The sequence below is a fragment of the Callorhinus ursinus genome, unplaced genomic scaffold (assembly GCF_003265705.2).
Source record: "Callorhinus ursinus isolate GAN/ISIS: 27379988/994484 unplaced genomic scaffold, GSC_fseal_2.0 scaffold29, whole genome shotgun sequence".
Classification (NCBI taxonomy): Eukaryota; Metazoa; Chordata; class Mammalia; order Carnivora; family Otariidae; genus Callorhinus; species Callorhinus ursinus.
In genome coordinates, this window is record NW_027397091.1 from 3247629 (window position 1) to 3275434 (window position 27806).

The 27806-nt window shown below is 41.1% G+C and overlaps 2 protein-coding genes across 6 annotated transcripts in view; one reads left to right on the forward strand and one right to left on the reverse strand.

Moving 5' to 3' along the window:
- Positions 1-8661: 8661 nt before the first annotated feature.
- Positions 8662-20980, reverse strand: TRMT6 (tRNA methyltransferase 6 non-catalytic subunit). 4 transcript variants are annotated; one of them, XM_025876375.2, is made up of 11 exons: positions 20692-20980; positions 16732-16859; positions 15412-15521; positions 14770-14861; positions 14557-14640; positions 14169-14293; positions 13070-13428; positions 12599-12684; positions 11668-11770; positions 11478-11564; positions 8662-10131 (listed from the first exon to the last, which is right to left on the reverse strand). In XM_025876375.2, the coding sequence occupies exons 1-11, from the start codon at positions 20817-20819 to the stop codon at positions 9940-9942; spliced, it is 1494 nt and encodes a 497-aa protein (XP_025732160.1). In that variant the 5' UTR covers positions 20820-20980; the 3' UTR covers positions 8662-9939. The 4 variants fall into 4 exon arrangements, with proteins under 4 accessions (XP_025732160.1, XP_073734461.1, XP_073734459.1 ...); XM_073878360.1 differs by lacking the exon at positions 15412-15521 and having other exon boundaries at positions 20692-20830; XM_073878359.1 differs by lacking the exon at positions 11668-11770 and having other exon boundaries at positions 9948-10131; positions 20692-20978.
- A 151-nt stretch (positions 20981-21131) lies between these two features.
- Positions 21132-27806, forward strand: part of MCM8 (minichromosome maintenance 8 homologous recombination repair factor) — a 41664-nt gene continuing 34989 nt past the window's right edge. Inside the window, exons 1-6 of one of the 2 annotated variants that reach the window (XM_073878361.1) lie at positions 21132-21440; positions 22554-22629; positions 23493-23645; positions 23973-24056; positions 26266-26348; positions 26759-26908. In XM_073878361.1, coding sequence (XP_073734462.1) covers positions 23498-23645; positions 23973-24056; positions 26266-26348; positions 26759-26908 — 465 coding nt within the window. In that variant the 5' untranslated portion in view covers positions 21132-21440; positions 22554-22629; positions 23493-23497. The remainder of the gene's footprint in view (positions 21441-22553; positions 22630-23492; positions 23646-23972; positions 24057-26265; positions 26349-26758; positions 26909-27806) is intronic. The other variant, XM_025876033.2, reaches the window with a different exon arrangement.

The following is a 27806-nucleotide window of genomic DNA, read 5'->3' on the forward strand; positions in this document are numbered from 1 at the left end:
ACACACACACACACACACACACACACACACACACACGGCACTGCTCATGAGAAGCTGCTGGCTTCCTGTTGATGTCCGGTGCGCTAGCACATCCTTTCCGTTTAGTTTGCAAACACTTCAGGGCAGAGCAATGTGTAGGCACAGATGACCTATCAAGGATACAGGAGACATTCAAGAAATCCCACCTGACCCATGGTGCCAGCAGAGGGCAATGAGGATCTCTGGGGATGCCATGCCACCATTTCTTTAAGATAAACTCAAGGACTACCCAGGCCACTGTTTTCTCTTTTGATCCAAGTAATATATGTTGATGGCAAGACATCAAGTAGTCCTGAAAGGCGTATAGTGGGTTGAACTCTGTCCTCCAAAATGTTATGTTGAAGACTTAACCCCTGGCACCTGTGAGTGTGACTTTATTTGAAGATAGTCTCTGCAGATGCAATCAAGTTATGATGAAGTCATTAGAGTGGGCCCATATCCAATATGACCGGTGTTCTTGTAAGAGGAGGAAAATGTGGATAGACACAGAGGAGAATGTCATGTGAAGACATAAAGATGGTGGCAGAGACTAAAGCTGGGCTGCCACCAGCCAAGAAACATCTGGGATCACCAGACGCTGGAAAAGCAAAGAAAGATTCTCCCCTAGAACTTTCAGGGGGAGAATGGCCCTGCAGACACCTTGATTTGGAACTTCTGGCCTCCAGGACTGTGAGACAACACATTTATGTTGTTTTAAGTCACTCAGTTTTTGGTTCTTTGTTAGGGCGGCCCTAGGTATCTAATACTATCAGAAACAATGGCCTGTAACCCTCTCCTCCCAAATCCTTCTGCAGATGTAACCATCTGTATTTTAGAATTATTCTATTTGAATATTTTAACTGTTATGGTTTCTAATATTTTATCAAGGAAGAGTTAAGGCATAGTGATGGAACAGGAGGAGAGAAAGGGTCCTAGCATTACAAAATGAAAATACACAACATATCACTGTAAAATATAGTATAATTGGGAGATCTAGGGTGCTAAAATAATTAACTAACTACAATAATTACTACTCTGTAGCCCAGAAACCAGCCACTTGGGTACATAACAGGCCTCACTGAGAAAGTAAAACACCTAAAGAAAGTGAGGGTGTAAGCCATGTGGACCCCTTGGGGGAAGGACACTTCAGGCAGAGAGCAGTAAGTGCAAAGGCCCCGAGACAGTAATGTGGTTGGTATGTTTGAAGATGAGCAGGGAGGCCCATGTGGAGGACATAGGAAGTGAAATGGCATCGGCTAGATCACACAGGGCTCTGTAGGCCCTTGGTAAGGCCTTGTGCTTTTCCAATTGGAGAGATCTCAGTAGAGGACTGACAATATTTGCTTTACGTGATAACAACACTCCAGCTCCTGGGCACAAACACAAAAACCAGTAAGGAGACCACTGCAATAATCCTGGTGGGTCACTGTGATGGCTTGGACTAGGGTGTGGGACTGGGGGTAAAGAGAAGTCATCAATCTATGGATCTATTTTGGAGACAGAGGACAGGTAGGGCTGAAGGATTTGGTGTGGCATAAGTGAAAGAGAGGTGTCAAGCATGAAAACTTTAGGCCTGAGCAACAGGGAACAGCAGAGGTAGGGATAACTGTAGGAGGGACTGGCTTGGGAAGGAAGATATGGGGAGTTCAGGTTGGGTTATGTTAAGTCTAAGATGTGACCAGACACCCAAGTGCAGGTGTTGAGTCAGGTATATGGGCCTGGAGCTCAAGGTGGGGGGGTGGGGATCTGTTCTAAAGACATCATGTGGGAGTCATCATCATAGAGATGGCATTTAAAACTGGAAAACCAATAAATGAAGCCCAAAGTTAGTAGAAGGAAGGAAATAACAAAGATCAGAGTGGAAAGAAATGAAATAAAGACTAAAAAGATAATAGAAAAGTTCAGCGAAACAAAGAGCTACTTCTTTAAAAAGATAAACAAAATTGACATACTTATAGCTAGACCTACCAAGAAAAAAGGAGAGGGCTCAAATAAATAAAATCAGAAATGCAAGAGGAGCTGTCACAAAAGACATCACAAAGGATCATAAGAGACTACTATGAATAATTATATGCCAACAAATTGGACAACCTAGAAGATATGGATACATTCCTAAAACCATACAACCTTCCAAGACTGAATCATGAAGAATTAGAAAATCTGAACAGACCAATTACTAGTAAGTAGGTTGAATTAGTCATCAAAAACCTACCAACAAACAAAAGTCCAGGACCAGATGGCTTCACTGGTGAATTCTACCAAACATTCAAAGAGGAATTAATACCAATTCATTTGAAAATGTTCCAAAAATTGAAGAGGAGGAAATCCTTCCAAATTCATTTTTATGAGGCCAGCATTATTCTAATACCAAAACCAGACAAGGACACAAGAAAATTACAGGCCAATATCCCTGATGAACATAGATACAAAAATCCTCAGCAAACTGAATTCAACAACACATTAAAAGGATCATACACCATGACCAAATGGGATTTATTCCAGAGATATAAGGAAGGCTCAACATCTGTAAATCAATTAACATGATACACATTAACCAAATAAAAGATAAAAATCATCTGATTATCTTAATAGATGTAGAAAAAGCATTTGACAAAATTTAACATTTATTTATGATAAAAGCTGTCAACAAAGTAGGTATATATAGGTATAGGTATTACCTCAACGTAATAAAAACCATATATGACAAGCCCATAGCTAACATCCACTTAATGGTGAAAAACTAAAAGCTTTTCCTCTAAAACCAGGAATAAAATAAGGATGCCCACTCTTGCCACTTTTATTCAACATAGAATTGGAAGTCCTAGGCACAGCAATTAGGTAAGAAAAGAATTGGAATCCAAATTGGATTGGCATCCAAATTGGAAAGAAAGAAATAAAACTGTCAAGATTTGCAGATGACATGATTTTACATACAGAAAACCTTAAAAACTCCACCAAAAAAAACCCCGTTATAATAAATGAATTCAGTAAAGTTACAGGATACAAAATCAATATACAAAATTCTGTTATGTTTCTATACACTAACAATGAACTATCAGAAAGAAAAATTCAGAAAAAAATCCCATTTACAATTTAATCAAAAAGAATAAAATATCTAGAACTAATTTTTTTAAAAGATTTTACTTATTTGAGAGAGAGAGAGCACGAGAGAGGGGAAGGGCAGAGAGAGGGAGAAGCAGACTCCCCACTGAGCAGGGAGCCTGATGTGGGGGTTGATCCCAGTATCCCGGGATCATGACCTGAGCTGAAGGCAGACGCTTAACTGACTGAGGCACCCAGGCGCCCCTGTGCAGAAGCTTTGTAATTTGATGTAGTTCCACTTGTTGATTTTTGCTTTTGGTGTCAAATCCAAAAAATCGTGACCAAGCTTGATGTTAAGGAGCTTACTGCGCGCGCGTGTGTTTAGGAGTTTTATGGTTTCAGGTCTTACATTCACGTCTACTTCTTTTAAACAGAGCCCAAATAAGCAAACTTTTAGACATTTAGGGTCCATCTGCTTTTCATACCTTCAGCATATACCCAGCATCTGCTGACCATTGATCGACAGGGCCTAGTGGTTATCAGATCCAAGCCTTTTACGTTCTAAGACTCCTGTCCTTCAGAGCTATCAGACCCAGAGACTCCACCTAAACACGAGAAGGCCCTCTTTAATTCCCCATTCCCTGGGGGTTCCCTTGCCCTCCTCTTCTTCTGAGAAGTAACCCCATGGTGTGGCTTCTAGACAGATTCCTGCAGTGAAAAACACCCCCCTCCCTTGCTAACCTGTCGGAGCAGCAAGATCACTCAGTACAGCATGTGGGTGCTACTGCCACCTCATGGTCGTATCTTTTTCTTCGCTCAGACCCCAAATCCTTCCACCACTCTACACCTAGCAGTGTGTAGACAAAAAAGGGCAATGGTGCAACTGCTAAGCCCTTTCTAAACATTCATCTCAGAGATGAAGAGGAACCAGAAACAGAGATAGAGGAAGAATAGCCAGAAAGGGAGGGGGGAAACCAAATGAGTTGTGTCCTAGAAGCCACGTGAGAAAACTGTCACAAGGAAAGGGGTCACCCATGTCAAATTCTGCCCGGAGGTCTAGAGGACCATGAAGCTCTGGATTTCACTTTACGTCTTTTGTCGCGGCTTGCTCCAAACCAGCTCCCTGATGTGGTTGCTCCAAAGTGCTGCTCTCCTGCTCTCTTCACCACACACTCCCTCTTACTTCACTTACAACCACCGTCAGCACATCTCTTAGTCGGCCACATAGAACATATTCTAGGCTTTTTTTTTTTTTTTTTTTTATGTTATGTTAGTCACCATACAACATTAGTTTCTGATGTAGTGTTCCATGATTCATTGTTTGCATACAACACCCAGTGCTCCATGCAATATGTGCCCTCCTTAATACCCATCACCGGGCTAACCCATTCCCCCACCTTCCTCCCCGTATTTTAGGCTTTGAGGGCCACATGGTCTCTGCCAGAAATATTCAACTCCAGGTTATTAATGGAACTATGTAAGAGGCAAAAAAAAAAAAAAAAAAGGAGAGGGGGAGGAGAGTACATATTAATTTCCTATACTTCAAAGATTTGATTCTTCTCCAAAAAGGATCAAAAAGCAGAGGGTGTCTAGTAAATGTTGATGGGAGTAGTTAATAGCTTATCAGTTACTCTTTCAGGGACTCACATTTCTTGCCATCTGACCTGTGCTACTTAAGTTCAAGAAAAACCTGTAATCTATTTTACAAAAATTAACACTAGCCTAGAAGCAACAATATATTTCAAATAAAGATATTAGATACACCACCTGGCTGCTAATCAGCCTGCTTCTAGGTGCTGACAATAATTCTCCCCTTTGGGATACCTGCAGGTCTTGGCACACCCTCAATTACTGGGGATCACTTAGAACAAAGATGGTGGCTTAGATGATCACAAAGGTTTTTTCTGGGGGGGGAGGGGCAGAGGGAGAGAGAGAATCTTAAGTAGGCTCCATGCCCAGTGCAGAGCCCGACGCGAGGCTCTATCTTACAACCCTGAGATAATGACCTGAGCTGAAATCAAGAGTTGGATGCTTAACCAACTGAGCCACCCAAGCGCCCCAACAATCACAAAGGTTTGACAGACAAACAGGAGCTCAGACTGAGCTGATTGGCGAGGCTTATCTCCTATACAAGACCAATTTGTCAAGACTGGAAGAGGTTGCTGTCATATGTAATATGTAAGCACCAACATACAGAGTAAAGAAAAAATAAACAGAGGAATGTGTTCCAAACAAAAGAACAAATCTCCAGAAACAAATCTTAAAGAGAGATAAGTGATTTATCTTACAGAGAATTCAAAAATGATGGTCATAAAAATGCTCACCATGGTCAGGTCATGAACAAAGTGAGAATTTCAAAAGACATAAAATATAAGTAAGTATCACAAAGAAATCATAGAGCTAAATAATACAATAAGTGAACTAAAATATTCAATATAGGGGTTTAACAGCAGATAGATCAAAGAGAAGAAAGGATCAATGAACTCAAAGACTGGGCAGTGGAATTCATCTAATAAGAGGTGCAAAAAATTTAAAAAACGAAAAAGAGTGAAGATGAAGGGACTTATGAGACCATTAAGTGGACAAACATATGCATTATCTGGGTCCCAGAAGGAAAGAGAAAGTGGCAGAAAAGTTATTTGAAGAAATAATGGCTAAAAACTTCCTTAACCTGGAGAAAGAGTACCAAATAAGATGAAGCTACACCGAGACACATTATAATTAAATTGTAAAAAATTAAAGATAAGGAGACTCTTAAAAGAAGCCAGAGAAAAGCAACTTGTTACCTACAAGGGAACCCCCATAAGACTACTAGTGAATTTTTTAGCAGAAATTCTCCTTGTCAGAAGGAAGTGGGATGATATATTCAAAGTGCTGAAAAAAGCCAAAAAACTGCCAGTCAAGAATACTCTACTCAAGAATACTCTAAGTTGGGTATTATGCTAAACGAAGTAAGTCAATCAGAGAAAGACAATTATCATATGAACTCAATGATATGTGGAATTTGAGAAACAGAGGATTAGAGGGGAGGGAGGGAAAAATGAAACAAGACGAAACCAGAGAGGGAGACAAACCATAAGAGACTCTTAATCTCAGGAAACAAACTGAGGGTTGCTAGAGTGGAGGGGGTGGGAGGGACGGGGTGGCTGGGTGATGGACATTGGGGAGGGTATGTGCTACGGTGAGTGCTGTGAATTGTGTAAGACTGATGAATTACAGACCTGTACCCTGGAACCAATATTATATGTTAATAAATAATAATAATAAATAAAAAAAAAAGAATACTCTTAAGCTTTCCTTCAGAAATGGATTTTCCAGACAAAAAGCTGAAGTTCATCACCACTAGACTAGCTTAACTAGAAAGGTTAAAGGGAATTCATTAAGCTAAAATGGAAGCTACTAATCAGCTAATTGAAAACCGTATAAAACTCACTGATATATAAATTCAGAATATTGTAATGGTGGTGGGTTAATCACTTATAATTCCAGCACAAAGGTTAAAAGACAAAAGGATTAAAAATAACTGTAAATAATTTGTTAATGGATACACAGTATGAAAACATAAATTGTGCAATAAAAATCATAAAACACAAGAAGGGAGTGTAAGCATATGGACCTTTTGTATATGGATATATATCTGAAGGAAACAAAATCAGTATCTCGAAGAGGTACCTCCCATGTTCACTGTAGCATTATTCAAAATCAGCAAGATATGGAAACAACCAAAGGGTCTGTCAATGAATGAATGGATAAAGATGTGGTATCCATATACAATGGAACATTATATTCAGCCATGAGAAGGAAATCTTGCCATTTATGACAACTTGGATACCTTGAGGGCATTGTGCTATGTGAAATAAGCCAGACAGAGAAAGACAAATAATGTATGTTACTTGAATGTGGAATCTAAAAAACCAAACTCATAAAAACAGAGTAAAATGGTGGCTGCCAGGGGCTGGGGGGGGGTACTGAGGAGATTTGATTAAAGGGTATAAACTTCCAGTTATAAGACGAATAAGTTCTGGAGATCTAATATACAGCATAGTGACTATAGTTAACAATATTGCATTATATACTGAAAGTTGCTAGTACAGATCTTAAACATTCTCACCACAAACAAATGGTAATTATGTGATGGGATGGAGGTTAAGGCTATGGTGGTAATCACTTTGCAATATATACATGTATCAAATAAGTTATATGCCTTAAACTTACAAAATATATTTTTTTTAAGATTTATTTTAGAGAGGGAGCCTGGGTGGCTCAGTTGGTTAAGCGACTGCCTTCGGCTCAGGTCATGATCTTGGAGTCCCTGGATCGAGTCCCGCATCGGGCTCCCTGCTTGGCAGGGAGTCTGCTTCTCCCTCTGACCCTCCCCCCATCTCATGTGCTTTCTCTCTCATTCTCTCTCTCTCTCAAATAAATAAAATCTTTAAAAAAAAAAGATTTATTTTAGAGAGGGAAAGAGAGAGAGAGCACACATGAGTGGGGGTGGGGACAGGGGCAGAGGGAGAGGGAGAGAGAGACTCTCAAGCAGACTCCCAGCTGAGCGTAGAGCCTGACGCAGGGCTCGATCTCAGGACCCTGAGATCATGACTTGAGTCAAAACCAAGAGTCAGATGCTCAACCAACTGAGCCACCCAGGTGCCCCAATTTACACAATGTTACGTCAATTATAATTCAATAAAGCTGGGGGTGATATGCTTCACACAATTTTAGTGTACTTCTAAGCTAAAAAACCATCTAACTGGCACCACTGTGTATTTCCAAGTACCCTACTCCAGTGAAGAAATACGGTGGACATCACAAAATGACTTTTTGATTACTATTCATTAAAGTGTTACTTCACATAACGCTCCTGGTGGCTAGATATCCAGAAGTCATAGAATTGTCCATTCATCTGCTCCAAAGGTGGATGTCTACTTTATAAACAAGACAAAAGCATCATGTATTTTGCTGCACTCTTGATGTGGGTGCACACACAGGAGTGTTTCTCAAGTAGTGGTCCCTGGGCAGCAGCACCACCTGGAAACTTCCTAGAAATGCAAATCTTCTGTCTCACCCCAGACCTACTGAATCAGAAACTTTGAGGTGTTAAAACAATCTGGGTTTAATAAGCCCTCCAGGGAATTCCGGCACACACTAAGTTTTCAAATTATTGAATTAAACATCAGTCCTTAAAGATGAAGTAAATTATATGCAAGAGAAAAAATAACACAGGTTAAGGTTAACTTCTGCTGCTGGTACATGAGATGAGTTCACAAGTCAAGTCCAGGGGCGGCTACATGGGCACACAACGCTTTGGTAGTGCAGACTTCCAGAGTGAATGAAATGAGGTGGGCCTTGAAAACTGGATGAATCCCAAGGAGGAGAGGATTCAAACAACAGCAACCAGTGGAAACGAGCCACTACTGAATCCAGTCTGTGCAGTTCTCCTTGACAAAACGTGACTGGTTGTATGTGGGTGACAACTGTTTGCAAGGACATGTTCAGTGAGGTGTCAATTTGGGCCCGTTGCCTTATACAGATCACGTGTCGCAATCAGCTGAAAGCCAGTGAATGTGGCGTCACTGACCCCATCATTAATGTGAATCAGACAAATAATAGGAAACACTTTTATTCTTTAAAAGCATCTGTTTTAAGAAAAAGGAATCAAAACTGTACTTGTTGGTAATCACACTGATCATTATCAGGATATTACATGCTATTAGGAAAACGTAATTTCTTTTTTTCTGAGACGCTCCCTGCTGGATGATCAGCATCTACGCTATAATGATGTGAACAATACACACTATGAGCATGTTTACTGAGCAAGACAAGAGCCATGGCTTACTCTAAATACTTTCCTTGGCTGCAGATGACCAAATTTGATTATATGTTTTCAGAGCTTAGAAAGGCTAACCACCTAATCATGCCAGAGCTCAACAAACAGCATTAATAATCACCAAAAAAGGCACTTTAAAATACATTTGACAAGGAGTGACACTAATGCAATGAGAACTGGTCTAAGCCCTGCCCTAAACTTTGTCATAGATCATATAAATAGTGCATTCTTTTTGTTTCCATATGTATATATAAATATATATATGTGTGTATATACCAACAGCCGTAAACCTGTGTGTGTGTGTTTATCTCCATAAGTCTCTGGGTAGGGGAAAAAAACCTTTGCTGTTTCCTTTAATTTAATAGAACACAAAAATTCTAGTCACTTCACACCTGGAACAAAGAATGAGGAGATGGGCAAATTAACACAAAAAAGTGCCCTACTACACCTTTGTGTATTGACCAAAAAAGCAGTACAATAAATACTCAGAACTTTCCTAAGTTGTCAACTATTAAATAAAAAAAATCTAGTGTTTTAACAAAGTTCATCAGACTGGAGGGAACAAGGAGGATATTTTTGGTACTGTAAATCTCATACCCTCACACATCCATATTGCTTAGGTTGAAGAGAGTGGAATGAACATAAGAAATTTCTTCCACAAATTCTTTCTTTCAGTACCCAAGTTTTAGGTACGTTGCGTTATTCCACTTAGCTTAACATATAAACAAAGTCTTGTATAAATATATTTTCAGGATGTCTAAATTCTCAAGATATTTTCACGGAGTACTCAAAGTACTTAGAGGATTTTTGTGAAATAAACAGAACCGGCCATATATACCAGTCCACTGCATACACCCAGGCTTGGGTATTTTGGCTTGATGTTCTGACAGACCAGATTTATCCGTGCCAGAGGTGGACAAAAGGCTGACTCATCCTTCCCAGGAACAAGTGTATAGACTTACTTTTAGATGAGAAAACAATTAGTAATGGCATTTAAAGTTTAATTACTAACTGTGTAACGCCTGAGGACAAAAATCAGAGCAATTTTTGAAAGGTTAAGAGTCAGACTCTGGGCATTTCCGTTTTTTAGCTGCTGGTTCTTCAGTCGTGTGTGATTCTAAAGTGCTTGCGTTGGATTTGAGGCTGGGGTCTGCTTTAAGGTTATCCATGGCAACAGTGAAGCCTGAGAGAAGGTACCCCCCACCTCCGCTCATCAGTAGTTTGGGATGACTTCGATCTGGCAAAACCTAATCAAGACAGAAAGACATTCACGTTTTCCTAAGCAGATAAAGCACATGCTAACAATACACATGCCAGAAATGAGAATTTAAATGACAGAGATTCTCTTGAAGATTTAATCGGACCAATTCCTAAAGAGCTCCTTCCTTCATGTGATAGTGCAGATAAAAGTGTAGAAACTGGTTTAAATGATTTTCTTGTGAAAAATAAAACTGAAGTTGCTGCTCTCAAACCTGAGGCAAGTTCCTGGTGGCAAACAAGCCAATGTCTGTGTAGTACTCTGGGCCTGTGCATAGCTTCCTTCCTATTGGCTCCAGAAAGCTTCATGGCCAACAGTGGAGCTTGGGTCCATGGAGAAGTAGCTACTGGACATATATCCAGAGCTTCCCTTCCCTGATACCTTGTTAATTCTGACAAAATCTCTTTTCTGCTGTTGCCATAGCTCAAAAAGATGACTGCCATGAAGGGCAGGGTCCGTTCAGGGCTTTGAGTATCCTGGATTAAAGTAGTACGACGTCCAAGCAGCAGGGGAGGGCCTGTGGCGGCCATGGAGGTGCTGCCTCAGATCTCCCTTCAAGAGGGAACTGGCTGTGAGGAGGTCAGGCAGCAGAAAGCCTGTAGCTGAGGCTCCTTTGGGATCCTCTGCAGCATTCACACCCAGGGAGGCCATGGGCTGCTCCAAGTCGATTACTGAGCATGGGTACCCAGGACCGCAACATTTCTGCCCAATACAGGGCTCCTTTAACAGGCAATCTTTGTTCTGGGGTTTCCCATCATCCTGGCTGAGACTTTCTGAAGGCCTCGCTGCAGGCTCTTCCTCCCCATCTTCCTTTCTCTCCCTTCTTTTGCAGCAATCACACCTCCACCACCGTCTGAAGGCTTTCCCATCTGATCCTGCTCCCTCTCTCCCTCATCTTTCAGAGGAATCTTCCCCCATAAATCCCTTTCACTTCTTATTCACAGGACCTGAACTGACATGGGGCCCACCAGTAAATCCTGAAAACCTGCTGCAAAGACATCCCAGCAGGGAGAGGGGAGAGTCACTTTCTTGTTGGCCTAGGGATTTTGCTATTAGCAGTTATTCCCTCCACAGTGATCTCGAGGCCTTGGAGAAACATGAACCACAACTGTTTGCATTTTAAGTGTCTCTGGACTGGAATTACAGAGTAATAGACCCTGACGTGAAAGGAGGAAAAAGGGTCCAGGAAAAGCCAGGGCACTTTTGAGTTATAGGCAGATTCTTTCATCCCTGTAGACGGAAATAGGGGTGTCTATTTAACAACTTCTGGCACTACTGCAGAGAGCCAGTGACTCAGGAGAGCAGCTCCCTGGAACCGGCTGGAAGAACACGTACCTGATAATTCCTGAGCCAGGTTTCAGACAGCCTGAGGTTGATGACCCCTCCTCTTTCCCGCAGTTTTGTGTAGCATTCCAACAGAGGCTAAAGGTATAAACAGAATTTTGTTAAGAATGCCTTTGAGGGCTGCGATTTGAGTATTTACACGCAGATGCAAGAACTCCCGGTCCTTCCATTCCAGCATTACCTCTTTATACTGACAGTAGACCACAAACGGCCTTGAAGGGGCCACGAAGTCCAGCAAAGACAGCAGGAGTGGAGTGGGATGGAAACGACTAGCTACAATTAAACTGCAAGGAAAACGTTAAGACAAATTCTCTACTTGGCAAAGCAGAGCATAAATTTTAAAATGCACTTAAAATGATCATCTACTGGGGCGCCTGGGTGGCTCAGTTGCTTCAGTGTCTGCCTTTGGCTCAGGTCATGATCCTGCGATTCTGGGACTGATTCCTGCTTTGGGCTCCCTGCTCTGCAGGGAGTCTGCTTCCCCTCTCCCTCTGCCACTCCCCCTGCTTGTACTCTGTCTCTTTAATAAGTAAATAAAAATTAAAAAAAAGATCATCTATTCATTTGCCATGACTCACACAAGAGCTTTAAATACAACATTCTACAAATTCCCCCAAAAACATAAAATCACGATATTACTTTCTAAGAAACACAAAATGAATTAAAAGCTCTCTTGGTGCTTGGCAACTCTAAGTAGCATTTAATGACATTCTTGATTTAAAAAAAAGAAACAAAAAAAGCTGGAAATAAATCCAACATTGTAATTCTGGCTTTCCAGTTACCAGAATCTACGTCTCCTGTCAGGTTTTCCTTAGCCTTTACCATTAGCCAGCATCACATCAATTTGAATGCCCTACCACCTGCATGTAGCAGGACCACACAGACTCATCTGATACACTGTCACTGGAGACATTTCAAATTTATTCTAAAACTCTGAAATCAGCACAATTTCCCACCTCCACCAGATGCAGCCTTCTTTCTTTAAAAGCCCAAGATAGAACCACCATCTCTGTTCCCACTACAATCAAAGCAGACACACAGATAGAGAATTCTAATCTGTTTGAAGCACAGCCCACGAGCACCCAGATATCTGCATTCCTGCATCAACGCACCCATCTGAGTTTCTTTCACTCAGCAGAGCAGCAGCCTCTAAATGTCTTTTCCTTTGCTCTTCTTGTCTCCTCTGCTTTTCCTGAATCTTCAAGAAGAAAAAGAAGAAACTAATGTACTGAGGTCGTTCAGTCAGGTTCATGGAAATGCTGGTCAAAACATTTCCAAAGTATTTATCAACTTGGACTAGAGCAACAGAAGGTCATTCATGAGGAAGTTGAAAACACACAAACCCGTTTGTTATAGAATCATCAGTAAGCTACCTATACAATGCTTCTGGATCCTGAAGCTCCAACCCAAAGAATACATCACACACGTGTGTACACCCACACACGCATTTTCTCCGTCTATTTTGGTATTTATTATCTTGGGCACTGATGCTCCAAAGCCAAACCAAATCTCAGTGTTTAGATGAAGTTAACTCAAACTCTGTGGGGAATATTATGAAGATTAGGGGGACTCTTAACACTTACATAATCCTTTTTGCTTCCTCTCTCTTTAGGCTCCTTATATTCTGGATCTTGAGAGACGATTTCCATTCTTTCCTGTTCCGGTGGATGATGGCTCTCTTGGGCTTCTGCCACGCTGTCTTCATTCTCCTGTTCCGAAGTCTGTTTTTCCTCCAGGGTGCCATTACTTTCTTCAACTGAAGCACCGTCTTTAGGCTCTGAAGATAACATCTCCGCAGAAAATGTTCCATTTAGGAGACTGTCCACTTTGTTGAGTGGGAAATCATAAAGACCACTGAGGAAAGATTTGGGAAATCCAAAACATGCTGTTGCTGCCCGAACAGGTCCACCTCCAGGGTACAGCTGAATAATGGAACCAAAACCTGAAGAGATTGAAAAATTGACAGCTGCTCGGTGGAGGTGATTCTAGACTCAGCAAACCCTCAGGGTCCTCCACAGTACAAAGACTGAAGGTCTCCACTCTTTTCAGGGGCTGCAGGATGATGCAGCTCCCTGGGCGGTCTGTTCAGCCTATCAATATTCCCAGTGAAGGAAATATAATTCCAAAACACATGAACCTCCACGTGACACTATAGTAAAACCCTGTGATCATGCAAATTTGGGTGTCACATGATTGGTAATTGGGCTCTCAGCTTTCCCCTAGTCCAATCCTCAATGAGGGCAGTTAGAAGTTCTTATCTGCCACAGGGTTAGAGAAAGGGTAGGCAAACCAGGCTGCGTTTTGTTCCTCCAGGACAAAATATACGCCTTGTAGTCTTCTCATCCAATCCCCTCAATTCAGGCCAATAAAATGAGAACCAGCTATTCAAGAATTTACTGAAATCACTGTCCTGGCGGTCCAAGCCGGCCAAAGGCTTCTTAAACATCCCCACTGATACTGAAGTTGGGGGAAGGGCAATTGCCATGCAGGGGCACTGACACAGCACTGGCTGGGAGATGTGGACTCTGCAGGAAGGTCCCAGGGACTGGGGTGGTGTGCCTACCCAAGCCATTTCGTGAATCTTGCAGTAATTCAGCCTCACTTTCTGTGCACTTGAGTTTTCAGGCCCTTATACTCACATCAGGGTAGTGCTTTAATGAACCTAAAAATGCTAAGTCTTACCTCCCATCCGTTCCATCATTGCACCCAGCACCAAGCCTGCACAGGTTTCCATTACGATCATTTTATTGCCAGCACGGACATTTCCCAACGTCAACATCTGGGCTAGTGTATCATATCTCATGTGGCTAAGGAAAAAAGAATATTTGTTTATTTTAGCTAAGCACGGCCAGCTATTTTAATCATTTTTTTAAGTTTTGTTTATTTTGTAAAAATTATGTTGATAAGATTATAGACTGCTTTGGAGGCAACAGTAAAAAGAACTTACAATTCATGAGGTAGGAGGACACTTTATGCAGGTGAGCAAGTTTTTCATTTTACTTAAAATCATGACTTTTCTTAAAAGATATATTTTCCCCCAATTATACTTTTGAAAGGAAACAAAGCGTACTTAATTTTTCCAGGCTCTCTTGCATAATACATAATTGAAAGAATGCGGGTGGATGGCTTCACCACAGTAATAATGGCTTCATACCTGGGGGAAGAAAAAAGAGGACATCTGTTTTTAAAAACTGGCTGAAAAATATTTTATTTTTAATAATACACATTTTATAAATCCTTAAAGATTTAATGCTTTCATCCTTTTAGAGTAAAATCCACTTACTTCTTTTTCTTCTTTTTTATATATTTATCTTGAGCAAATTCTGTCTTGTCCCGGAATGTTGTACTATTTTCAATTAGCTGCTGAACTATTTCCTATAAGAAAAGGAGCAAGCAGATTTCCTGAAACTTTATTTCCACTGAAATGATAACTTCAAAGGTTTCTTACACTAGAACGTATCCAAAGGTCTGATTTTCCAGTCCCTTTTCCACAGAAGTCCAAATGAATAAACTGCATTTTTTTGCTCTATCTAGAACTTGTATAAAAACACAAGCACCTTGTAACTGCACTTAAAACAGGGTAAAAAAACCCAGAGCTACATAATAAAAGGAGAAAGGATGTAAAGGAAACTGTCCTTCCTGAAGACACTGGCTGAAAACACTACTGAAAATGAACCAAGTTGAGTTCTGATATGCACTAAGTTATTAAATTCTCTTTTGCTAATAATATCAGTAATGTCACTCACTTACATTCCTTCATATAAGAAATGAAATCTTTGATCTACTGAATGGCATGTACATGTCAAGCTATTTCTAAGAGGAAAACAGTATTTTTACATTTCACCTTAAGTAAATCCTGCTTTAAAATCCAAGCAATTTCCTCAATACCAAACAAAAGCAAAACACAACATCCTTTGAATATTACCTCTCCTTTAATGCCTTTGTCCTTTAAAGCTTTTATGTCATCTTGAGTAAGTTTCTGAGATTTCCCATCATCAATTATATTTCGATTATCAGTGCCTGCTTCTTTGGTCTCTAAGGAAGGAAATTGCTTAATGACATTTATGATCTGAAGTTACGTAAAATCTTTCTTCTTCTAAGTTCATGTCCACATCCAGCCCATCTTGTATATGCTCTGGCCCCTGATGACCTTTTCTGACCTCATTTCTTGACCCCAGTGCTTCAGCCACACTGCCCTTCTGTTCCTTAGACACACCAAGCACAGGCTCACTCACTTTGGGTGAGTGGCTTTGGCCCCCGCTGCTCCCTCCACTTGGGAGTGCCTTCATGACAGAGCTCTAGGTCTCTGCCATCCCTCCGGGCTGAGCTCATCGTCTCAGCCACGTCTCACCCAGTCAGTCTCCAAGTACACCTCCCTGCTTGGCCATCTTCGCAGCACACATCACCATCTGCAAGTGTGTTGTTTGCCTGTCTACTAATTCTTGGTGTTCCCCACTGCTCGGTACACTTTATGAGATGATTTAGACAGTGCCTAATCATGCCTGGCACATATTTGGTGCTCAATAAAACTATGGAGGTTAGTTTCAAAGTATTTAATTAACTGGTTTGAACCAAAACTTCGATAGTATTTTAGTTACTTGATTTTAAAAATGAATTATTTTTATTTTATTAAGAAAGTATTTTACATACATTTATTTAAACAAATATTGAAATAGTTAATTTTAATTAACAATAACAAATAAAATTATGGGGCCTTTGCTACAGGCAAGGCACTGTTAAGAACTTCCTATGTGTTATGTGACTGAGCACTGGCTACAGCCTAGGCATTACATGTATTTATAGCTCCATTTTACAGATGCAGACACAGGCCTAGAGAAACCAAGTAACCTGCCTAAGGTTACAAGGCAAGTGACAAAACTGGAACTTAAACCTGCTCAGTTAAATTCAAAGCCAGACTCTTAACTCTACCCAACATGCTAACTGCCTGCAGGTTATCTAACTTCAGGGCACTGAAAGGACTCTACCTGCTCTTACACTGAAGTAGCAAGGATTCTTCTAGGATTAAAAACTTGGCCCAAAAGTCAGAAAGCCAGTTAATCATGGGCTGGAGCCAGAATCCCAAAGCCAAAGGCAGGCCTTGCTTCATTCCACCAAGCTACAGTTCTTAGATTATAAGTTTAAATTTCTTTGGGGATAGCCTGGGTTAGCATTTTAGAATTGGGGTCGACAGGTTTCGGACTAGCCAGCTCAAGAGCACCTATTTCATATACCCAAAGAAGTGCACCTGAAGTAGGTTCTTCCTTCTTCTTCTTAGGCTGAAGACTTCCTCCATTGGTCACTTCAAATGTGGTTCCGTAACTATGGCCAATGACGTTATCCAGATAGAACCACTGTTTTTCAAAAGTTACTTTTCTAGGGAAGAAAATGCAATTAGCTGAATCTCATTTGCATTCAGTATAGAAAAGATAGGCTCAATCCAGTTTATTTCAAAACTGGTCTCCATAAAGAATGATCAGCAGCATTATCTCTGAACACAAACTGACAAAGGAACTAGAGAGAACTGGGTTGGGGCAGAGACATAAAATTAGTAAGAACCTACATAAACACTGAATTTGGAAAGAGAAACAAGGACAGAAGACCTTCCTCTTCTGAGGCACTGGTCTGACTCCAATTTGCACTGACAAGATGTCCAGACTCACAGCTTTGTGGATTTCCTGTATAGCATAAAGGGTCACCAAGACTGCCAGCCCACTGGACACACACTGTCATACCCCTTGCAACTCTAACTAGAAACTCTCAAAATTGAACTATCATTGAGATGACAGGGATTTAACAAATTCCCTGATCTAACTGGCTATTTTCTTTCAAAATTATCTAGTAAAAACAGAGTTGCCTAGCTGGCTCAGTCAGTAGAGAACGAGACTCTTGATCTCAGGGATGAGAGTTCAAGCCTCACACTGGGTGTGGAACCTACTTAATAAACAAAATTATCTAGTAAAGGCAAATTATATTTACAGATAAACATTACTGACAATCTATACATTTGGAAATGGTGCTTAACGCTGACAGCGCTCTACTGAGGATCAGCTTTCCCCATTACCTGGACTTTTATCTTATCACTTAAAATGAAAATCCCACAAAAACAAAAAAATTTTTTTTTCCAAAAAAAGAAAACTAATATCCCCTGAGTATTGACCAGTGGCTAGGCAGTATGTGCCAGTGTTTCATACTTTATTTAATTCTCACAGTAATCCTAGGACACAGCTCCTTCCAGAAGAGCAATCTGAGGCTTAGGAAAAAGTATCTTGTCCAAGATTCACAGTTAAAAAGTGGAAGTTGGGATTAAAATCGAGGTCAGCCTGACCCCAAAGCCTGGTTTCTTCCATTATATCACACAGTCTGCTCCAGAAAAGACCAGTGGATCTCAGGAAGCCCCACGTAGTTTTACGACATGGCCCATGTCCACAGAACTCTGAATCCTGGAAGACACGTACTGGTTAATTTTGTTTGTGCCCCACCCACACCTTCTTTTCCTTTCTCTGTGCCCCAGGAGTCTGTGACAAATGCATAGACCACATCACCCAGACTCCCTTGCCAAAAGTTTCCCACTACTGCTAGACCCTGGGTGCATCACCATTCTCTGTTGGTTCTCTAAACCTTGCCACACTACCGTAGTCACATCTTCATTAAATCTCTTCCACTGAATCATCTGAGTGAACTCCTGTGAGATCCCAAGTGATCCAGATAGGGTCAATTCTTATTCTCTGCTAGGTACCCAGTTTCTATAACATAACAGAACACAATAGACTCTCGAAATATTTGCTGACATAAATTCAGTCAATCCAGTTGAAACTCAGTTTAGTCCAGATGTGCACCCCATACTCTCATCCCTTGAGCACCCTGGTGCTAATGAAACACTGAGTCTGAGCCGGATTGGGTTTACCCTCTGGCAGCTGGTCTGATATGCAAAGAAGGGTGGGTCGCTCAAACTGATGCATGACAAGAGGTCACAGTCCCAGTCAGGAAAGTGGGGCCCAGTCAGAAGAATGTGGTGCCATGTCTTCACTGAGAAGGAGTGGGATTTGCAGTGGGATTGGGCAGAAGTCATATTGCTTCTGCCCAACCAGATGTGTATAGACCCAAAGAAGAGTGAAGGGAGAGTCTGCCCTGGAATGTAGATGAGTTCAGAGGGTCATTTATTAAATAAAATGGAAATTAATGCACTGGTTTCTGCCAAGAAAAGTAGTGAAAAGTGTTTCCAAATAAATATGTCTAGAGTGCTTACAGAGTACTTTTTAGAAATTAAGATGTTACTATCTGCCTTGTTGGTAATGAAAAAGCTCTTGTCTAAAAGAACACATTAACAATCACACTCAAACAACCACATTTTAAAATTAAGAAACCTAGGGGCGCCTGGGTGGCTCAGTCAGTTAAGCGTCTGCCTTCGACTCAGGTCATGATCCCAGGGTCTTGAGATCCAGTCCTGCATCGGGCTCCCTGCTCAGCAGAGAGCCTGCTTCTCACTCTGCCTACTTGTACTCTCTCTCTATCTCTCTGTCAAATAAATAAAACAAAACTAAAACCTTTAAAATTAAGCAACTTAAAAGTATGAGGAAAAGAAAGAAAAACCAAAATTTCACCTGTTTGGTCATTATAAAGCTGTGTAAACTTTGGTATCATTCATCAAACTTACAAGGACTTTGCTGCACTGCTAAACTTCAATTAAAAAGTTTAAATAATTAGGATTGGCTCTTTCCAAAAATTATCTACTTAAAGGTTGACCCATATTTCTAATCAGAATTTCTGATTAGAAGAGAAAATGATGCAGATATATTTCTGGACTAAAGGGTACACCTACCCCCCCCAACCCCGTATTTCCTTGCCTTTACTAAACTGATTCTTGTGCAATAAAACTTGGTTGTCACCCAGCATGGTGCTTTGGGGACTGTTAACCTATTTTCTAATGACACCTATTTCACTTTTTTTTTTTAAGATTTTATTTATTTGAGAGAGAGAGAGAAAGAGAGAGCAGGGGCAGAGAGAGAGGGACAAGTAGACTTCCCACTGAGCAGGGAGCATGACGCAAGGCTCAATCCCAGGACCCCGAGATCATGACCTGAGCCGGAGGCAAACACTTAAAGGACTGGGCCACCCAGGTGCCCACACCTGTTTCACTTTAAATACCAGTCAACAGTTTGATTCACACAGGAGTAAAATAATTCATCTCATGTGCGCACTTAGAAACTCCAAATCTACCACTTCCTGGCCTATGGTCTGCAGAAAGCTGTTCTCCTGACACTGAACTCAACTTATATCATTGTCAAAAGTACTATAATAACCTAACTCAAAAGAAAGCTTGGTTGTACTTTTCAGATAATTAACTGAAACATCTCAATACATTTTCAGCATTAATGAGCTTTTGGGGTTTAACAACCTCACCACCCCTGCCAAGAAGCTACCAAAAATTCCCACTTCTCTCCTATTAAAATAGAGTTGTAACTAATCAGCAGGTTCACAAATCAAGCCTGATTTCAAATTTTGAGACCTTGAGCAAACTGTTTTTGGGGAATTTAACTTTCCTAGACCTGGCATCCCTTCCTGTAAAGTGAGGGAACCCTAGTGATCCTACGTGCTATGAGAAGTTGTTCTCTAACGTTATTACGCCTAAACAGTTATTCCAGTTTGGATAGAGAGAAGAGCCCGAGGGACAGAAAAGGTCGGAGAGGTTTCATTTTTTTGTGGGATTGATCCTGCTGAGGGAATAGGGAGAAAGGATGGTCTATGGGGTAAAGGCAGGGGAGGGGAGGACCCTGAAAGGCAAGGATATCAGAGGATGATTGATGGGTTCTGTGAGATAACAGGAAAGAACATATCACGGACCCAGAAGAACCGTAGGACAGAAGGTAAGCGCGCGGAGGGGAGGAGGGCATCTGAGCATCCGAGGAGCAAGAATAGAAATGGGACCCTGTAGAAAGATCGAGAGGGATGCTGAAGGCAGAAAGCCAGGTTTCAAACCATGGAAGGAGCACTCTGCAGGAAGACAGGAGTGACAGGTGAGACCCCGAGGGCCGAGAATGGGACGTTGGGGGAAAAGGCCTCTGTAGGAAGACCAAAAGGAAATAACGAAAGAGGAGATTGGGGATCCACAGAATCAAGAATGGGACCCTGGTGGGAGGGGCTCTGGGGGGAAGGGGGAACGAGAAAATGGGGACGGAGACCCCCTAAGGCCAACAACCTGACTTACTTTCTCCGCTGGACTTGCACGGCTTTGAACACATCTTCCCGTTTCAGCACCACGAAGTCGCCGTCGCGGATGCGGTGGTCCCCAGGATGCGGTGGCTGTGGGCCCGGCAGCTCTCCTGAGCCCTCCATGAAGCTCAGCGGGTCTCCCCGCTCTGCAGCGTCTCTCCTGCCCCCCCCGCCCCGCCCCTCGTGCTCCGCTGTCGCCGCGGCCAGCTTCACTACCACAAACCGAGAGAACGCAGAACCCTTCGACCGGCACCGCCCCCACGTGCTGCGCGCCGCTTCCGCTTTCCGGTCGGAACCTCGGGACAGCTTCCGGCAACCTCACGGCTTCCGTCTGGCCGAACTCTTTGATTGGCTGCACTCTGTTCCGGCCCTCTTGTCTCGCGGCTCCTTGGACGGAAGTTGCGTCACAGACGCGCCAAAAACGAATTTGGAAGTTGACGAGGTCAGCTTGAATAGGTAAAGGCTTTCCCGCGAGGCTGCGAGGTGTCGGGGCGGAGCTGAGGCCCCCGAACTGCTCCAACAGATGAGACTCGGCCCCCGTGCGAGGACGTCAGGAGGACTGCAACTGAAGGGACTTGGGCAGGAGTCACCTGAGGAGCTCGAACCTCAGTTTCTTCTTGGCCCCACCTGTCTCCCCCCACCCCTTTCCGGGAGGAGGGGAGAGCCCGGCGGGGCACACCTGCTGCCACCAGGAACCTGCCCAGCTGAGAACCGAGAGAGCTTTGGGACCTCTATTTTTTGCAAGTAAGAACAGCTTGAGGAGACCTAAATGAAGTAGGGTATTTAACGAAGCACAGCAGACCCCCGCCGCGGGTGGCTCCTTTACTCAGTTCTGCAGTCCTATTTCTTGCGTTCGTGTTGGAATTTTTACTAGTTATTCTCACTCTGTTATCTCATTTGGGAAAGATATGGCATGTAGCGTTCTCGAAGGAGCGCTTCGTCTTGGGAGTCTGAAGACGGAGTTTGGAGCTCAGTACTGCCGCCAAACAACTTGAATCTTGATGTTTCTCAGGGCTTCATTTTCCTGACTTGCGATGTGGTCTGGACGATTATCAGTTTTGTCTTGATCTAACATCGTGAACTTGTTTGGGTATTAACTTATTTATTAATTAAATCCCTTCAGACAGATTTGGGTATGGCCTTTTGTGAAGAATTGCACTACAGTGTACGGATATATTATTTATTTCTTTTTATCCTTAGGATATGAACTATTTTTAAAAATAGACTTTATTTTTTAGAACAGTTTTAGGTTTTAGAAAAATGGCACGGAAAGTGCAGGGAGTTCCCTTATATTTTCTCTTCCCTCCCCTCAGACCGGTTCCCCTTGTTAACACCCTGCAATATTGTGCTACATTTGTTGCAATAAATGGACCAATATTGATGCGTTATTACTAGCTAAAGTCCAGAGTTTATGTTAGGGTTCTTCACTCTTTCTGTAGTACAATTCCATGGGCTTTGACAAATGCATAATGTCATATATCCACCACTGTAATATACAGAATCATTTCACTGCCCTAAGAATGCCCTGTGCTCCACCCATATGAGTTTTTTTAAAACCCATTTTAAAGGTCACTTATATTTTGAATCTTTGATACTTAGCCAGAACTATCTTTGAGTTAAAAAAAAAAAAGTCTCTTGCTAGGTACAAAACAAAAAATGTGAAGAGATACTAGCAAAAAAAGGAGTATGATATATTAACAAATATGGATATGTTATTTAAAAAACTATTGCATTTCAATGAATTTATCTAAAAACTAAATTAATCCGTATTGACCTGGAAATGATCTTTCTTTTATTGTCTTTTTAAGAAGTTGTTGAGTCCCGGAAACTTAACTTCTTTCTCATTTAACCCTATAGAGAAGAAAGATTGAAACGTGTATGTGCCATGTCCCACTCGTATGCTTCCCCAGAAAGGTCTACATTAGCTGCCTATGTAAGAATATCCTTGTATCTCTGATAAAAGTGGATATGACATGCAGGATTGACTGTATATAAGGGGCTATGATGATGTATTCCTAGTGTCACAGGTCAGGATTATGTTCAGCCAGTGCTGCTGTTTTATATGTGCATTTATAAGTCTAAAACACTACAAACAAGTCATCTCAGAGTTAATTACTTGTCTTATTTTCATTGCTATAGTAGGAGCTCCTTGCAAACAGGTGCAGTACTTTATTTTTATCCCATGAACATTCAGTATACTTGGTGAAACACGATGGGTATACCTTAAAAAGAGACGGGACCACTTGGCAATGACATAGATAGAGCTAGAGAGTTTAATGCTAAGGAAAATAGGTCAGTCAGAGAAAGACAAATAACATATGATTTCCCTCATATGTGGAATTTAAGAAACAAATGAGCAAAGGGGGGATAAAGAAAGAGACAAACCCAGAAACAGACTCATACTAACTATAGAGAACAAACTGATGGTTACTAGAGGGAGGTGGGTGGGGGTGGGTGGGTGAAATAGGTGATGATGGGGATTAAGGATGCACTTGTTGTGGTGAGCACCAGGGTTGTATGGAAGTATTGGATCACTATGTGGTACATCTGAAACATATTACACTGCCTGTTAACTAACTGGAATTTAAATAAAAACTTAAAACAAAAGAGAGAGAGATGGGAATTAGAAGGGTAACTGCGGAGTGTTTGAGGCTACATCTCCTATTACCATAGTGTACGCTGTTGCAGGCCTGTTTGCTAATCTCAAACTAGAATACATTAATTTTCTCTTATTAACTACATTACATTCTTATTGCTATTTTCACTGTAATCTTGATGAAGATCTTGGTCTTTTAGAAAATATGAATGGAGACTATAGAGGCAGAGGATTTGGACGAGGAAGATTTCAAAGCTGGAAAAGAGGAAGAGGTGGTGGGAGCTTCACAGGAAAATGGAGAGAGAGAGAACGCAGACCTGACCTGAATAAAACCATGAGAAAACATCCTTCTGGTAGGGGAGGACAAGGATTGTTCAATTTTTTTTCCTCTACAAAGGAAACTATGCCTGTCCTACAAAGCAGTTTAACTTAAATTTCACTCTTATTTGATGTTACTCCTTAAAGTAGTATTCAAACATTAAGATCCAAAATTTTTACTGAAATCTCTAACTTAACCTGTAACTACTAATATCATGTCAGCTTCTCAATCCTGGAAGGAGAAGCAAGTTGGAAAAAAAATGTTCTATTTCTCCTGACCTACTGCTTGCTTTGATAGCACATATACTATTTCTGCTGACCTAGTATTCTGGGTTTTTTTTGGTTTTGTTTTTTGTTTTCAGAACAAACCTCACAGACTTTGCTACTACAATCAACATTGGATCAGTTAATACCATATAAAGGCTGGAAGCTTTATTTCTCTGAAGGTAGAGTTGAAAGTACAGAAAGTACCATAAATTCTATTTTCTTAATTTGTCTTTGGATGTTACATCTCATATTACTATCATTTGGCTTACTGATAGATGCCACCTTCTTTAATTTTAGTTCACCCAAACAATTAAATCATGTTTGTTTCAAGAATATTTTAGGTTTTATATCAGGAAAGGAGAAACCTCACTAGGTATTTCAAAAAGGGGATTTAATACAGGGAATTAAAATATACAGATGGAAGTCTAAAAGAGCAAAAGGGAAACAGTGAGGCAAGCCCCCAGATAGTAATAACTTCTGGAAGCACCAGCCATCCTTATGGCTGAGGGTACAAAAGGTACGAAGTTCTGAAGTGGCCAGGACCTGGGAATTCAAAGGAAGGGCTGTTGCTTCAGCCACTGAGGAGTACCCTACAAAGCTGTGCTTGGACCTCTGAAGGGTGCCCTTCACACCTGTGCTCAGACCACTGCAGTGAATGAAGCTGCTTTTTGCTGATAACTCTGGTGGGATGGTTACACAGTTGATGCTCAGAGCTGGAGGCTGGAACTATAGCTACTTTCTCCAGCTGAAAAGAATTAGAAACAATAAAATCCTTCTTTCTTGCCACCTTCCAGTCTTTAAAGTGTCTGCAATTCGCAGAACCTAGAGGGAGTCTGGGAAATGCACTGTGCAGATCTCGATCATAGCATCACAGAGCAGAAAATAGAGGGGTGGGCTTGGAACTGAGAGACCACCAACACACGTTTGTGTAAAAACACACTTAAGGAATCTCCCCTTTTATAATCAAGAACATCAGCCAGCATCATACACTTTTCTTTATAGGTTTGGAGACTAGTCTTTTCTGCATTCTTTTTTTTTTTTTAATTTTATTTATTTATTTGACAGACACAGTGAGAGAGTGAACACAAGCAGGGTGAGTGGGAGAGGGAGAAGCAGGCTTCCTGCTGAGCAGGGAGCCCAATGCAGGGCTGGAGCCCAATGCAGGGCTTGATCCCAGGACCCTGGGATCATGACCTGAGCTGAAGGCAGACGCTTAACAACTGAGTCACTCAGGCGCCCCTCTTTTCTGCATTCTTAACAGTTTCTATGTTATGTCTTTTATTAGTTATGGATTATATGTGCATATATATCTGTGGGTTATTTTCCCACTAGATTGTGTACTTCTTTAAGAGGGCAAAGACCTTGCCCCATACCAGGAACTCAGTATTCATTTGGTGAATGAATAAAGTGCTTTACAAATGTTTTCTGTATTGAGTCTGTTTTTTTCTATTATATACACAGATGTGTTTCATAGCTGATGGGTCTTTTGCTGCTTTAGGATGCATTAGCTACCAGCCACCTGCAATATGTCCCTAGCGGTTAGCCCAGAACACTAGAAGTGATCTTTAGACTGTTCCTAAAGATGGAGTTCAGGAGATACCTCAGGTTTATATCATCTATACTTCCAAACTACTTCACGGTATTATTTCTCTGCGGGAGACCAATTTGAAAATGTTATAGAACTTCTAGTATAAAGGTTTTAGGACGAGAGTGAAGTAGTGGTCTGTCTCCCCTCATTTCAGGATGTGGCAATATGGACTAGTAGAATTTACTTTGCAAAGACTGATTGTCTTTAGCTCTGTTTCTGAATAATTTATTTAGTTCATGTGTCTAGTTTGGCTTTATTATAATTTTCATTTTAAGCTTTATTATGTAAGCTATTTGAACTACTAGGTCCTATTAAATGTCAAAGGTTCAGTACTAAGATTCCCAGATATTGGTGCTTTTAGAGAGAGTCACTTCCTGGGGCGCCTGGGTGGCTCAGATGGTTAAGCATCTGCTTTCGGCTCGGGTCATGATCCCAGGGTCCTGGGATCGAGCCCCACATCTGGCTCCTTACTCAGCGGGGAGCCTGCTTCTCCCTCTGCCTCTCCCCCTGCTCGTGCTCTCTCTCTTTCTGTTTCTCTGTATCTCCGTGTCTCGAATGAATAAATAAAATCTTTTAAAAAAAAAAGTCACTTCCTATTTGCATTTAAGATTATGCAGACCTAAACTTGTTTTAGAATCTTAACTATTCACTCAGTACTTACCTATATACTTATGTAAATGTAATCAGAATGCAAAGTAATTGGAAAAAGTCATCTACCATGTATACAGTGTTTCTTGCATCTCATGAAAAATATGTCTCTACACGTGATTATTAGTGCTAATGCCATTTTGTTGGATTAGTTTACAGCAGTAGCTCTCCTTTCATTCAGAAGATTCAAGCATTTGAAAATTTTTTCACGAGGCGTATTGATTTATATGATAAGGTAAGATTCCTGTACAACAAAGCTACTAATCCACCTTTATGTGTTGTCTTCTAGAACAGTATATTTGAGGTGCTAGTGATCAGTAGATGCTGCAGCCAGACAGCCTTGATCCAGATCCCACCTTTGCCACTTAGCTGGAGTATGGATTTTAGTGTATTACTTATGTTCTTCGTACCTTGGTTTTCTCATGTATAAGTTGGGCATAATAGTATTAATACCACCAAGGGTTGTTAAGAGGCATAAGTAAGTTAATATATTTTAAATACTTTAAGTGGTACAAAACTTACTGTACTTACTCATTGTTATCACCATATAAACATATGCTTTTTCAAAGTGTGTTATGGAATGTTTAGTTATGATAGTTGACTCCAGGAAAGCCATCATTGTTTTCATGCCTTGAAATTTTATAGGATGAAATAGAAAGAAAGGGAAGTATTTTGGTGGATTTTAAAGAACTGACAGAAGACGATGAAATGGCTGACTTCGTACCAAACATAGCAAATGAGTTGAGGGATGCACCTGAGAAAACCTTGGCTTGCATGGGTTTGGCAATACATCAGGTAAAGACTTCTCTTGTGCAGACTCTGTCAAAATTTTAAAGGAAGATTTTACAGTAACAGTACCTTCTCAAAAAGATACCTAGTTTTTAACCAACAGACATTGGCTAGAACTGAAAGGTTGCACTCCTGTCCTAAAAAATACCATTCATTCTGTATACAACAGCTTATCTAAATGTGACATTTATTTTAATTTATTTGAATTAGTTTAGTCTATTGAAGATAATACAGAAATTAAAGAGCTCCTTGGAAACAGTCTCATAGGGAAGATAAGACAAGGATCATGTTATCAATTACAAACTTGGAAAGTAACCTCAGATTTAAGTTCTTTGACATGAGGCAAGTCATTTACTCTCCCTGAGTGTCCCCATATATAAGCTGAAAATAATATGTGCTGTGCCTGCCTGACTTTTTCTCAGGGTCAGTTGACAAGATGTATGTGAAAGTATTTAGGCTGGCAAAGGGGTAAATGCTTCAAGGTAAAGAGTAATACATCTGAGAACAGGCACAATAAAGTACTGACTGCATTCAGAGATAAAGATAAGACCCTCAGCAATTGGGGAGGAATGGGGAAAGCTCAGAGGAAGCCTTTGTAGAGATGGTAGAGTTATGATGGGTCTTAAAGGGGTACTGAGAACTGCACATAGAGCAGAGGAGGTAATGGTAGCCAGGCGCAAGGAATCGTTCATTACAAAGATGTGTACACTACTGGTACTGGAGACTGGAAACCTTGGTGTTGTCTTCAGACTCCTCTCATTAGTTCTTCGTATCCAAGTCACTGCATTCTTTCATTTCTATTTCTAAAATATCTCTTAAATCCACCTCTTTTCACCTTTACTGCATCAGTCTTAAACCTTCAGTATGTTTCCTAAATTGTTGCTACTATTGCTATACATGGTAA